At 42.5% G+C, this 14772-nt stretch overlaps 1 protein-coding gene across 3 annotated transcripts in view; it reads right to left on the bottom strand.

Moving 5' to 3' along the window:
• Nucleotides 1-2441: 2441 nt before the first annotated feature.
• Nucleotides 2442-14772, bottom strand: part of STARD3NL (STARD3 N-terminal like) — a 54580-nt gene continuing 42249 nt past the window's right edge. For all 3 annotated transcript variants that reach the window (XM_043872651.1, XM_043872650.1, XM_043872652.1), the window contains 6 exons: nucleotides 12986-13063; nucleotides 11060-11113; nucleotides 10832-10949; nucleotides 8979-9074; nucleotides 4122-4197; nucleotides 2442-2933 (listed from right to left, as the gene is read on the bottom strand). In XM_043872651.1, the coding sequence (XP_043728586.1) occupies nucleotides 4139-4197; nucleotides 8979-9074; nucleotides 10832-10949; nucleotides 11060-11113; nucleotides 12986-13063 (405 nt within the window). In that variant the 3' untranslated portion in view covers nucleotides 2442-2933; nucleotides 4122-4138. The remainder of the gene's footprint in view (nucleotides 2934-4121; nucleotides 4198-8978; nucleotides 9075-10831; nucleotides 10950-11059; nucleotides 11114-12985; nucleotides 13064-14772) is intronic.

Genomic DNA, 14772 nt, shown 5'->3' with positions numbered 1-14772 from the left:
GCATCAGTCCTTCCAATGAATATTCAGGATTGATTTCCTTTAGGATTGCCTGTGATGGACACAGCACCAACCTGCACCTATACCACGATGTAGGTTAATGCGGGGAGAGTAATGTCATAGGACAGGATTTTGCTGATCTGTCAGGTGAAAACTAATATCTCATTTATCTCATTGTGGTTTTAATTTGCTTTTCTCTTTCTGTGAGTGAGGATAAGCATCTCTTTATATATTTAAAGTCAATTCAATTTCCTTTCCTCTGCAGTATTTATTCATGTCCTTTGATCACTTTTTCTATTGGTAACAATAGTAACACGTATTATAACAATGCTCATTTATACATGTGTCTATTTCTATAGGTACAGACAAAACAAAAAGTTCACCGCATGGTGCATGGGTGAAAAAAATAAGTGATTCGAAAATCCTTTTTGTGTATTAGAAAAAACATTGTCTCCTTTAAAATTGGGAAGGTGTGTTTTGTTTGTATGATTACAATCTGCTTCAGCTTCCGTGAAACCAGTTCTTTTGAAAACCAAATAGAAGTTCAGATCTGGAAACAAAAGAAGAGCAACCAGATACAAGAAAGAAGAAATCTAATTTAGTCTTCTTGGTTCTGAAAAATGTGATCAGGCATCGTTAGCCCAAATATCTGGCCCTCCTCTTAGCCATCTGAAACTATTTCTGCATTGGGAAAGCACAGAAGGCAAGATGGAAAAAATGCAAACCACCGAATGTTTTGTGCAGCTGATTTCCCTGCCGGGGCCCCCAAGGGCAGTGCTGGGTAGTTTCCAGCTTCTCAGCAACTTCCTGCCTCTCTCACCCTGGGCAGCCCTGGCCTGGGAGGCGCAGAGAAGGGAGGGCAGTGGGGGTGGGGAGACAGCCTGAGTGGCAACAGGAGGGCGCTGGTGTGGCTTGTGAGGGTTTCAATTTTGTTCACGTGATCTGTCAAGTGTGGCTGATTCGTGGAAAAAGCTCAAAGTCAAACTGGCCTTCACTGGCTGGATCTCTGCAAAGTGTAGCTGGGGTGTCACAAAAAAATAAGAACAGTTAAACCACAACCAACTTTGCTCACTTTCAAAGGGTCACAGTTAATGGAATAAAAGGTCCTTCTGCACAGTCTTGCGATTGCTATCACACATACTCTGGGCTGGGGGTTCAGGTTCCCCACTTTTATAGACAGAGTTCATCCAATGAGCTCCTCTGTGAGTTGGGAACCTTATGCTCAGGATGTCCAAATGCTGCACCTCAAGACCCCGAAGGAAAGGGCAGACAGGACTCCTTGGAACACAGGACTCCTTCCACCAACCACCTGTGCTCTTCCCCGATCTGTGAGGCTGATATGTCTTGGTTTCTTTTCTCAGTGTAGACCAGGTGACATGAGACCCGATCCCTGAACCCAGTGACTTGGAAAGACTGCAGATGTGGGCAACAGGGATGCGCTTTCTCCCTCATGAGAAACGAGATACAGAAGGCCCCGGGGTCACCTAGCTGTGCAACTGAGTATCATATATACTGAGTCACCCAAGCCTCCTAAAGGGACAAAATGACTTCAGAGTCAATCTGAGCAAGGCTTTCCAGATGGTAAATCAGACGACAGTGTGTCGGGTGAATAGCAGAGGGCTGCTCGGCAACATGAGCATGAAGAGCAGGTGGCTCCCCTCCCCACCCAGCAGGTCCAGAGAGGGGTCCAGGCCCTGGACTCCATCCATCCAGCTCCAGAGGGAAGCAGGGCTCTGGCTGAGGTCAAGGCTTCAGCTCTCACAGTCGGAACTTGCAGCACAGTCAAGTCACATCCTTCCTTCCTCTTGTCTTTTCTCTGAGAGCCAACATCTGGGGTCCCTGCCCTCCCAGGAGGACTGGCCACATCCTCCTAGTCCAGCCTGAGCATAGGGGGAGAGCTCCTTCCTAGGTTAAAGCCACACACTGATGTCCGGCTCAGGCCCCGCTGTGGTCATGGTGTAGATGCAGGTCCACTCCTGGGACAGGACATTCTCACTGTGATGACACCATTGACGTCTTGAGGTCTTAGTCCACAGCCTGACCCTGGAGCTCCCCCTTTCTCCACGTAAGGCGCTCCTTCTGGTGAGGCCCCAGGCTCCCAGGGAGCTCCAGCTGCACTTCTGTTCTTAAATGACATAATGAATAACGACAGGAAACTGACAGACATGCTGCTTCCCATGAAGCACTGAGTTAAATATTTCTTTTTAACGAAAACAGCTCACAATAGAATTGAGTTCATTTTGATTCAAGCTAACTAAACACAAGGGGAAATAATTTCATAGAAAGGGTTTAAAGAAGGGTAGTCAGACTATTTTAGATCATACTTCTGAAGATTCTATCTCTGGTGACCTTTTATATGTATTCACAATCCCTCAGGTTTCCCTTTTGTAATTCCAACACTTTAGGCCAAATACATAATGCAAACAGGAAAAATAAAACTAATCATTTTGATATGTTGGATTTTATTACCTTTTAAAACTGTACAAATAGCACATGTGCATGAGTTAAAAAACATAAGGGAAATGTAGGGAGTTAAAAAAGAAATACAAAAGAAATTCGAAACATGAGACAAAAAAATTCCATTCTGCAAATCAAAATAAAGATATTTTGCATACTAAAAAAGTGTTATTCCAATATATTAAGAAGCCTTTTTGATCAGGAACACAGCACAGGACTTTCTGCAACTATTCACTGACAGATCAGATCCAGTCTCACTGAACACAGGGTGGGCCACGACATTATCTTACCAGCCACAGGCAGGTGACATAAATGGATGTGGGTATGGTACCATGTCTGTGAGGTATTACAATAAATAAATTCTTTATTAGCCGTTCAATAATGTCAGCAGTGGATGTCACCATTTCAACCTTCAATAGGGAGACCCCCATCTCCAGTTCCTTTTTCTTTCTGGTGACTTTCAATGAAGGTTTTTCACACTTAGAAGAAGAGAGAACACAACAATGTTTGAGATGCAGCGTGAAAAGGCAAAATGCTACACTTGAAAAACCTGGGCAGGGCAACACGAGGACTTAAAGCCTTTTAGAAAAGGATCTACTATTCACAGGCCCATGATTTTGTCTTATGTCTGAACACTGGTGTAGGAAAAGGGCCCGAAGCACAGTGGACACCACTGATGCAGGGCCTTCAATACCAGGATTCTGGCAGCCTCTGACTCTATCTGACTCCATGGCAACTGCCCACCTTCTAAGAATCAGTGCACTGCTTTTTCCTGCTTTAAAATTTTATTTCATTATTTTTAATTGAGATATAATTGATAAATAACATTTTATTAGTTTAAGTTATATCACATAATGACTCTATATTTGTATATACTTCGAAAAGGTCACCACAGTAAGTCTACATAAGTTAACATCCTTCACTATACATAGTTATAGATTATTTTTTTCTTATCAGATGAAGTTTTAAGATCTATTCTTTCCCTTCTGTGGCTAAGTAATTAAGCAGAAATACAGCTTTTATAATTGACTGTTTATTTGCTCATATTTGTGAAGTTAAAATGTTTCCTTTGATGATTTGAAGGGACTGAACAATGTGCCCCAAACCGGAGGCACATGGAACCCGACTACTGTGACTGGACCACGCCTGTCATCTCAGAAGCTGCAACACACTCCAGAGACGACCATCCAGTGTGGACCAGAGTGGATGCCGGTACAGATGGGGCGCCTGAGTCCCGGCTCTGCCCCTGCCAGCTGTGGGACCCTGGACCAGTCACCCACCCTCAGTCTCTCTGCCTCCGTGTAAGGTGTAAGTGGAGACAAGGACGGTACCACCTCCTGGGACTGCTGCCCTTGCCCCCTCAGAAGTCAGGGTTTGTAATTAAATCTGGTCTGACATGGAGACATTCTGGCTACAATAAACAAAACAAACTAAGCCATCCTTATTCAGAAATGTGGGTCTCTGAGGTAGTTTTCATCCTCCGCCAATTTATACCTAGAAAATGTTAAGAGATTTTATACAATAAAATGTGTCTGACAAATTCACATAATTAGGAGAAATATAACTATAATCACTCTCATATTTTCTGAATTTAACCTTGAACCTACTTGAAGGAAGGCTCCATATTTAACTACTTCACTATTACAGTTTCATTTTCAAAGACTTACTTTAACAAAAGTCTTACTCATAGTTCTAAAAGTGGTTTTTCACTGTCTTGCTTTTCTTCAGCTTCATTTTCAGATCCTAGGTGGTAGAGAAGGGGAAGGAGAAAAAGTACCACATTCAATTACAGTAACAAATAATTTCTTTAACATTATGATATACGTGCATAAAATTTTAAGTGAGGGCTACATGTGTTTAATCCACAAGAGATTTAAGTTAATGAAACTGTAAAATAGTTTTACATTATATCTTGTAGAGGGAAAACCTTTAAATATCATTCACACTAATCTGTCCAATGGATTTCATGTATGTTCTTCTAAAAATATTCATATAGACCAAGAACTATTACCCACTGCTCCTCCACGTCTGCTTCTTTGCTGAAAACTCAGGCACGGAAAGTAAAGACGGTGGTGAGGAGACCGAGAGGACAGGTTAGGATGTCACCGACTCACCCACAAGAGCGGCCTGCCTCACTGTCACTTTGCTCCTATCAGATAACACAGTTCAAAAGGACACTTTCCCCAGGAGGGAAACTGGGGGGCAGGATAAACGGGGAGAGTGGGGCTGACACAGACACAATCTATATACAAAATAGATAACTTATAAGGACCTACTGTGTGCACACAGAACTCTACTCAATACTCTCTAATGACCTATAAGGGAAAAGAGTCTTAAAAAGAGTGGATATTATGTATAACTGATGCACTTTGCTATACAGTTGAAACTAACACCACATTGTAAATCAACTATAACCCAATAATTTTATTTTTTTTTAAAAAAGGGCACTTTATGGAGAACGTCTGCCTGGATTATAGCCAAGAACAAATCTGGCACAGAAGAATGAACCCCCAAAGAAGCTTAAGGAAATGTCTGTGTCCCACACCTAAACCTCACAAATATCATGTCGTTCAGATTAGGTTTGTGGCAAAACAAATACATAAAGATGCAGTGGCAGGAAGGCTTCACTCTCCAGCATATTACACTGCTGTAAATCTTAGAGACTCGGGGGTGGTTTAACTGCCATCTCGCTTGGCAAGGAGTCTAAGGAAGGCGGTCACATGGAGTCTTCCTGTTTCCGGGCTCACTTTCCACCTGTGAGGGTAACGGCATTCAAGCCACAATAAACTGGCATGCTTTAGAACTACTGGGAAGTCCTAAATAAAGTCAAATTTTTAAAACACAATAATACATATGCTTTCCCTAATCTCAACGTGAAAGCTACTAAGGTGTTTCAGCTATTGTCAAAGAACGAGTTCAACCAGTCTTCTCTGAAAAGTGAGTATAAAAACTAATGAACCAAACAGCAGATTCAGTGCTAGGGAGGCAACCTAATAAGGCCTGAAACTTTGTGAGAAGTGATTGAAAAACTGCAGAACTGAGAGAACAATATTGTTCCCCCACCTCCCGTCACTCAGCTTCATGGTATGAAGGTTCTTCCAAGTATGGCAGGCTGTGAGGACTGGCAGCAGATTTACACAGCTGAAGGAGCTCCTCTCATCTGAGGTGAGGAGTAATGCAATGGTGCAACAGTGGTGTGTGAGCAAAGGCCCAGAGTCTCTGCTGGTTTGAGGTGATCGTCAAGGCTGCAGCGAGCATATACTTGCCTGAAGCTGTGTGCAAACTCAGCGGAAACCCAAGAGAACCTATGCTAGACCAGGCGACTGTGAGGCTGTAGACATGTGCAGAGGAGATGCAAAAATATTCAGCAAAAAGCACAAGCGGAAGAAGACTCGAAAAGACCTGAAATTCAAATGTGCTATCCAATACATACAAATGGCCATCTGGCCGAGGATGCAAGTCTTAACCAAGGTGACTGATCACAAAACCTGTCCAATCACTGGTTAGCACTATGCTATGTGGACACAAGGGTAACTCCTAAGAACTCAGGCTTAAAAATTTGAGAACTAACAATAACAACTGAGAAGACACATCTGCAGCCACACCACAGGGGACATAACTTCACAGACAGCCCACACCAGCATGGATGGTGTCAAATTAAATTTTCAGTGCCTTCATCTAGATTTGTTTAGCACAGACGACAGGATGCGACTTGAGTTATTCTTTAAGTCAACTGTTCAGTGATTCAGGACATGATAAATTACCTTTTATCCAGCATCACAAGTGGTTCATTTAAATTATCTGAGCACGTAAGAACTTTAACCCAACCATCTGAGAACTGGGCTTCCTCATTCTTTCAACTTAATACACAGGCAAACAGGATACGGCTAAAGCAGCAAGGAAATCTGCAAACAAACCACCTTATATCCTTTAAAATACATCCACTAAAATCTGCTAATTTTCCAAGGCTCTGTGACTCTTAAAATTCAAGCCACTCCTTCACAAGGAAAAACGCTAACATTTAAATTTTTGGTGACCCAATTTCTTTCTTCCTTCAAAATTCATTCCTTCAAAAGTTCTAAGTTTACTATGTACCTATGTACCAGGCACTCAACTTGGTACTAGAGAAAGACAGACAAGAGGCAAGACAGGCCCCAGCTGTCCTCTTAATGACTAGGGGCCAGTCAGCAGGGTACTAGGATAAAAAGCTTATAACTTCTGCTGCTGAAACCATTTACTATTTGTCCACTGACCTAACAAGAAAGCTTTAGAGTAAAATCTTTTCTGGGCACATTAATTCCAAGAATAGTTTTTAATCTTAATTCTTTCCTAAACTGAACACAGATAATGAAAATATACAGTAAAGTAAGTCACCTCGAACACTCCTCTGCCCACTACTAAACTGGTCTTTGCTTAAACAATGCAGCCACCCAGCGGAATGCTTACAGTGTTGTTTTTGTTTCGCTTCCTAATTCTGTGACGTGGTAATGCTTTCAACTGCCACTAGGGGGTGGTAAAAGTCAGAGGAGGAAGCCCATGGCTTGCTTGATGAAAATTGCCTGAGGCGGTATTCCTCACATTATTATCCTGCTGTTCTGAACTTCTGATTAAAACGAAAAGTACACATAGGTGCTGAGAAATTCTATTAGTCTCAGTAAAAAGGTACACAACATCATGAACTATAATGTAAACTTCAAAAAAAAAAAAAAGAATGATTTCTCTGACACAAAAATCTCAAGGAAATCATCCTTATAACGAGGTAATGAAAAGTTTACTATTCATCCTAGGGTCAGTTGACTGAGAAATAGCTTTTCTGCTCAATCACATCTTTATTTCATCTGACTCTATGATTTTGTTGTTGTTGTTTTTTAAGATTTACTTATTTATTTTATTTTTCAGCTGGCTGGGTCTTGTTGCTCCCTGCAGGCTTTACTGTCTGTTGCGTACACGGGCTTCTCATCGCGGTGGCTTCTCCTGCTGCAGACCACAGGCCCTAGGTGCTCGGGCTTCAGTAGTTGCAGCTCCCGGGCTTTATTGCTCAGGCTCAGTAGTTGTGGCACATGGGCTTAGTTGCTCTGTGGCATGCTGGATCTTCCTGGACCAGGGACCAAACCGGTGTCCCTTGCATTGCAAGGCAGATTCTTAATCACTGGACCACAAGGGAAGCCCTATGATTTTCTTTTATATTGCCTTTAAATTCAATACCAATAGTCCAGAATATCAAGTTACTTCAAGTTCCCCTGACTCCCTATGTCACAATATGATGTCTTTGATCTTCACATGGCTCTTTCTGCCTGGAGTTTGTTTTACTCTATTGTGTGTGTGTGTTTAAAATATTTACTATGTGTAATGTGAGAATGAAATAATGTAGTCTCTAACTCCAGCTTACATCCCAGTAATAGGAACAGGCCGAGTCACTGCCAAAGTCAGGGCAGTCAGCACAGGATGACCGCGCTGTGGAAGGGATCTCACAGAACATGAGGCGAAAGATGCCCTACCGACGACTGAGGGGAGTCAGGGGCAGGAAGAAGGCTTCTCAACATCTGAGTGGACACGAGGACCACAGAGGTGTGTCAAGGACAGAACAAGCAAGATGCACAATGGCTTGGGGGCTCTGGTGCATTTTCAGAAATCTAAGAATGGCACACAGGAGCGTGATGAGAGGAGAGTTTGGACCATGGGTAAGATGGACATACAGGTGCTTTCTGCCAGGCTTAGGATCCAATCACTTTCTTAATCCTTTGTGTCACTGAAGGCTTTTAGGCAAGGGAATAATAACATGGTCAATTTTGCTAATATTGAAAAATATATAAAATTTGCATATATTAGCTGTGATCATAGATGCTAGTACTGGAGCTGGGATTCAACTCCAAGCTTCACCTTCTTACTCTTTGTGTAATACTGGATGAACTATCTCACCTCTCTGCGCTTCAACTTGCTGATCTCTAAAACAGGGATAATGAGACTTTGACCTCCTTAGAGAGGTTATGAGGAACCCTTAGAACAAGGCAGTCATTCTATCTAACATGGTATTATGGTGGCTGGTTGGGAGAAGGCAACTGAGGAGGAGGCTGTTCCAGAAACAGAAGTGATGACAATTTAAATGAAATCAAGAAGGTAGCAACAAAGATCAAAATGGCATGGTGAACGATGGGCCGGGAGCCACAGGAAAGGGGCGGAGTCCCCAGTGAGGCTCTGGTTTCTGACATGGGCAAGGGGGTGGGTGGTGCTCTCAGACATGGGGGATTCTGGAGGAAGCTCAATCAGGGGGTGACAGATAAGAGAGCACCAAGACTCTCCCCTGTCCACATACCAGTGTGTAAGGCCTTCTACCATGTTTATTTTTGCAACTCTGCATCTCATCATGGGGTGCACATCAAGACCATGTCTTATTTATATTCACATCCTAAATGTCTGGTATGTTAAATGTTTGCTAAGCATATTGAGAAGTACAGGGGGTGAGGTGAGGGGGAAAGCTTCTGAATGATAAGACAAAAACATAAATGATAAATCAAATTTCCTACCTGCTTCAGATTCAGGAGGAGAATAAAACTGACCATCAGAAAGACCCCCAGGTATCAGCGCGGCCCTCTCTGAGGCATCCTGAACTATCAAGAGTCCTAGAAGAGAAGAAATCCAGATGCTGAGAAAGATGCCACTGTTCTGGTAGATTTGTGGCCAGGTTAACCAAAATAAAACAGTATTATTATTACATTTTAAAAACTCTTAGTAGGAAAGGGTACTTTGAAAAATCTTTCAACCAAAAACTAACTGTTAATAGAATCTTCCCATCTGGAAATACCTACTTCCCTACAGAAACCAACAACATCAAAAGCAAAGCACAAAGCCAAACAAACCAACAAAAAGAACTCATGAGCTTGTACAAATGGCCTCTAGTCTACATCTGGTTAGAGAAATGCCAGCATAAAAGCAAAAAAGCACTAACAGAGAGGCTGTGGACAACGCGTTCTTCTGGCTGAAGCTGGGTTATACCGAGATAAAGCTGGAGGAAGCACCAGGCCACACAGCAGGTGCCAGGTGTGCATGTAATATTGGTTACAGTGAAAATAAATGCTATCTTCAGTGTTTTCACTAATTATGTCTTTTTCTTTTATTAGTGACTTTAGTTTAATCACACAGGCATGCAAGCCTCAGTCACACGAACAGCTGACATACTTTCACTAAAGTTCAGTTTGATGTTTATATACAACTTTAACAATTTTTGTTTTTTGACTTTTGGCCAGGCCTGGCAGCACGAGGGATCTTAGTTCCCTAACCAGGGTTTGAAGCCATACCCCCTGCAGTGGAAGCCCAGAGTCCTAACCACTGAACTACCAGGGAATTCCTCTATTTACAACTTTTTAACAAGCAGCTTCATTTAGCTTTACTTGTCCCTTTTCCACAATACAGTTTCATAAAAGAACAGAGGGCACAGGATAGAAGATGGATCTTAGTCTGGTTAATGTGTTTTAAAATCTATTCTTGAATGATAATTCTTTTCTCACTGATTTCATCTTTGTACATGATCTTTTGAAAAATAAAACCACTTACAAGTTTATTTTTCCTTCTATTATATCTTGAGGTTATAATCATGTTTAACTTTCTGTAAGACATAAGAAATTTTTTTTTTTGCCTATTAGGTGGGGCAAATCCAGCCAGATGACTGAGAGAACATAAAAACAGCAAGTCTTACAACTGTCTTGAGTCTCTGCTTTGAACTTTGATTATATGTGTCTAAGGGGACAGGTGGAATGTGGGTGCTGCCACTAAGGCCATCACGCAGGGAAGAATTCCAGCCCAATAATTCAGTCTAAAGTTCAATCACTTGGATCTCCCGTTGAACATGCCGTGATGCTCAAAGCCACACAAGGAGATGATAACAACTTTAACAGGATTCATGACCACACATTGCCAGCTCTCACCCTCTACTCAGAGGAGGATGGAAAGCCTGAGACGGGTGAACATTTCTCTGGCTGGCTAACTTCCCCCTCTCCTTTCCATCTCCATCAGCAACCCATCAAAGGGGTTACCAAAGGGGAAAGGTGGGAGAGGAAGGGATGAATTAGGAGGTTAGGATTACATATATACACTAATATATAAAAGATAAATCATCAACGAGGACCTACTGAATAGCATAGGGAACTCTATTCGATACTCTGTAATATCCTGTATGGGAAAAACATTTGGAAAGGAATAAATATATGTATATGAACAACTAAATCACTTTGTTATATATGTGAAACTAACAAACAGTGTAAAGTAACTATACTCCAATATAAAATAAAAATTGAAAAACTAAAAAGAGCAAAGCCAGAACTCTGCAGCCCCTCCCCCCAACCTGGCTGGTCTCAGGAGGTAAACTCGGAGAGAAACTTACTGTTTTCTTCTTCTGCCTCTTGAGGTAACACTTTGAAGTCCAGGAACCACGTTTCGATCCAGGCAAGGATGAAGGAAATGATGGGCAGCACATAGCCAAAAGCCCCTTGTGAGAAAAGCTGGAAGAACAGACGCGACCAGGAGAGACAGACACAGTTACCATGAGCTCATCCTAGAGAACAAGGCGTCAGTACGACAGTCACGGCACAGAAAGAGTGGAAAGCCGTACCTTTGAGAGGATCACTTTTGCTAATAAAAAGGCACTGGTCACTGCTGTCGTCAACTGAAAGACACATAATCCAGCAACATTCAAATTAGATATCTGACACTGTAAAGGCATCTCTCTCCTGCAGGAGAACCATCTGGGCCAGGATCAGGTAACGCTCGAAAAGGCCCTGGCGCACCTGGCTTCCTCCCATGTCACTCCTCCTCTGTCCCCTAAACTGGATGGGGGCAAAGAGGGGTTCCACAGGGCGCGGATGCCCTGCGTGGCAGCTTGAGGTTTCCCTTCACTCACAGGCTGGGAAACTCAATTTTGTCCCCACTGGAGGGTACAACATGTAAAGATGCTATCTGCATAGGAGGGACCAGTGAATGCGAGGCAGGGCTCCCCCAGGGCTCAGGAAGCCCAGAGATTATTCCCACAGGACCTGGGCCTCATGTCTTCATCCTCTAACTAATATATGTAGCAATAAGAAACCTAACCAAAGTGCATGCCAACAGGAGCCTTGACTGACAAAACGGAGGTCAAGAAACACCAGGTGTCATGCATGGTCACTATTAACAAAGTTGCAGAATCAGTTTTGTTAGCAAAACACCACACACACACACACACACACACATATACATGTTAATACATACACACACAGACACCCCAGGATTGGGAGAGGAGGCATCTTACATTCTGATACTAATTAATTTTACAGGCTGACACTAAGTGCTTTTCAGGAACCAGCTGACTCCTTCCAGCTGCCTGACCCCCTCTCTGTACATGTTTTTAGAAACAAGAATCAAAAACAATAAAATGGATGTGCTTAAAATGACCCCTTGATAATTTCAAGTTAGAGATTGAAGAAGGTTTCTTAAAACTCACTGCACAGTCAACCACTTTCCGAAACAAACATTGAGACAGATTTTCTGAAAGATACCAGTGCACATCATGGAAACTGAACAGAATGTCCCAAATTGGGATCACTGGAGAAAATGGACAAGCGACAACCATCACGGCTGTTTGGGATCAGCAATAGCATACATTTAGGAAAGGGAGCTGAGTCTGACTGAAACTGATGGCCTCCATCCATGAAATGTGAGCTTGGGGTTCGATGGATGCTCAGAAGAGATGGTCCAGGCAGACAAGGCACATGGTGGATACCCTCTTAGGACAGCAAACAACTCCATGCCCATCTGGACAAGCCCGTGCCAGGCCCACACAGACCAAGGTCCCACACAGTTTAGTCCTGCCCAAGTCTTCCAGTCTGAGGAGCTTCCCCCATGTACCTGCCTTGTTTAGAGCTCTCAACATGGTGACTGTTCAGAGGTCCATGGAAATGGTGAAAATAATTCAGGCAGAATTGCTTATAATTCTTCTTTCAACCAATGAATACTTATTGAGAAGAGTTTGGGCCAAAGCTCTGGGTTGGATGCCAGGAAATGGACGTGAGTGAAAAATGCCACTGCCTTCAAGAAATCCGAAGGCAGCAATAAAAGGGAACTTTTACCTTTAAGACTGGAGGGAGGTGGGTAACACAGGGAGGAAAGCAGGGATCAAAATCAGCAGAGTTCAAATGGCGAAAAATCACCAAGATGTTTCAACCCAAGAGGAAATGGTCCAAACTGCTTTGAGACAGAGGGACTGAACTCATCTCTCATTTGCGAAATGAGGTAGAGGGTGGGCTGGTGCTTGGACCACAATCACTGCTAGGCCCCTGGATTCCTCATTTGTCTCAGGTTCCATAGCAATAAAGCTAGTTACTCATCACCTCTGGAGAGAAGCCCTGGAGAACGAAACCTACTGAGGTGTGAAGGACAGGGATTCAGGAGAAGCCAGGAGGATTCAGCTCGGGTGGAAACCACACATGCCCCCAGCTCAGGCCTCTTGTGAGCAGGCCTCGGCCACGAGCACTGGAGGCGGGAACCGCTCAGCAGGCATACTCACCGCTATGGCCCACCAATGGCGCAGTCTGCACACTGCATATGCAAGTATTAACACTTTAAATCGAAAAACTGCCAAAAGCTATATAAAAAAAAAAAAAGACAAGTTTTCAGGGATATGCACAAAGGTATACATTAAGTTTTATGAAGAACCCACCAAAGTGTTTTCATTATTCTGATTGAGTTGAAAACTGTCACAGACAGGTACTGGTTTATAGACCAGTTTGGGCTCTCTGCTCTAGAATTTGTCGAATATCGCATAGACAGGGACTCAAATTAACTTCCCATTATCAAGAAAAGAATATATAGTGAGGTGTTTCTTTTACCTTTCTATTTGAGTCCATTTAGATTCTGATATCCTTAAAGGTTGGAGACAATGTTTTTGAAAGTTGACTTTCCATTCCAAGTACCTTTCCACTCACTTTCAGAAGATACCAGATTGTTAGTGAAGTCCACTGGAAAGCTCTGAGTTACTGGGGTGTTGCTAGAGTTTTGCAATCCCAGGAGCTTCCCTCTGATTGTTCACCATGGTTCAGGGACTTTTGTGGAATGCTTTATGTGTATTACTGTCCCACATAATCCCCCAACCCAGCAATTCCATGAGTCAGCAATCATTACAATGGATACAGAAACTGTTGAGGCCACACAATCTTAGTGAGGAAGCCAGGATTGAACCTAGATAGCCTGATTTCAAAGATCAGGCTCTTAGCCACTATTCCAATTGTCTTAGTAATTCTCATTTACTAAGGAATAAACATAGAATAAAATTTTACCTATTTTACTTGAAAAATATGCTTGTTCTGAGTAGTAAGAAGTCAGGTGGCTCTTGAGTAATGCCTCGGGGTAGGGGTCTGCCAAATGTTCCTCACTAATCAAAACTGCTGAAGGGCTGGAAGCTGACAACTTCATTGTTGTCATTGGCTATATGACCTCACTCAAGACCCTTTCATGTAAATGAAGTTTACAGCTATATTTGTTTTAATTTGTGGCTTTCATTAAAAATGGGTTTACCAGTAATGTGCTAACCATTTAGTTTCTTTATTTATCCTACTCCTATCTCTGCATTCTGGACTTGGCAAAGGCATAAATCTTTATTCCTTTATCTCAAAGTCTCCCAGACTCCAAGGTTTCCTGGAGGCTGTGTCCATTTCCAAGGCCAAGAGTGACAGTTTTTCCAAGCTGAGCTAATAGGTCCCACCTAATTGTCCAATATCATTAACTCTCTAAGCAGAGTTCAGACAACCCTTGGAGATATGTCCAGAGGATTAACTTGGCTTCCTAATAATTCCTGGCTCAGACTACTTAAGACAAATTCATCAGAGGAAATAAAAGCAAAGAGAGAAGTCAATTTTGTTATTACACGTCAATAGCTTTACAGAAAAAAAATTATCAAGAGATTTAGGATCTAACATGCTCTGCCACAAGTTCAGTGACGTGGGATAGGTCCAAGACATTGACCCATGAGACTCAATGTCTTCCTCTGGAAAAGCAGATTAAATTATATCGGTGGTTTTCCAAATAGTCTGTGGCAGTCAAACACTTTTTCAAAACAATCTTATTGGAACACTAACATACTGTACAGATGAAAGGGGAATTTACTCCGATTGCAAGGGGGTGATGACAAGGAACCCGGATCTCTATTTACTGGGAATCCCATCTCTTTCCTGCTCCACACTTCAGCACGGATGAGTCAGAAAAACAAAACAAGCTAGACTTTTCAGAGCAGTTCAAAAGCCACTAGAAAATATAGCCATTAATATTTTCAACCAAAGTTAATGATGATGATAACAA

This window comes from Cervus elaphus, chromosome 18 (genome assembly GCF_910594005.1).
Source record: "Cervus elaphus chromosome 18, mCerEla1.1, whole genome shotgun sequence".
NCBI lineage: Eukaryota > Metazoa > Chordata > Mammalia > Artiodactyla > Cervidae > Cervus > Cervus elaphus.
Note: the sequence above shows the minus strand (reverse complement) of the source record. Positions and strands in the feature narration are given on the sequence as shown.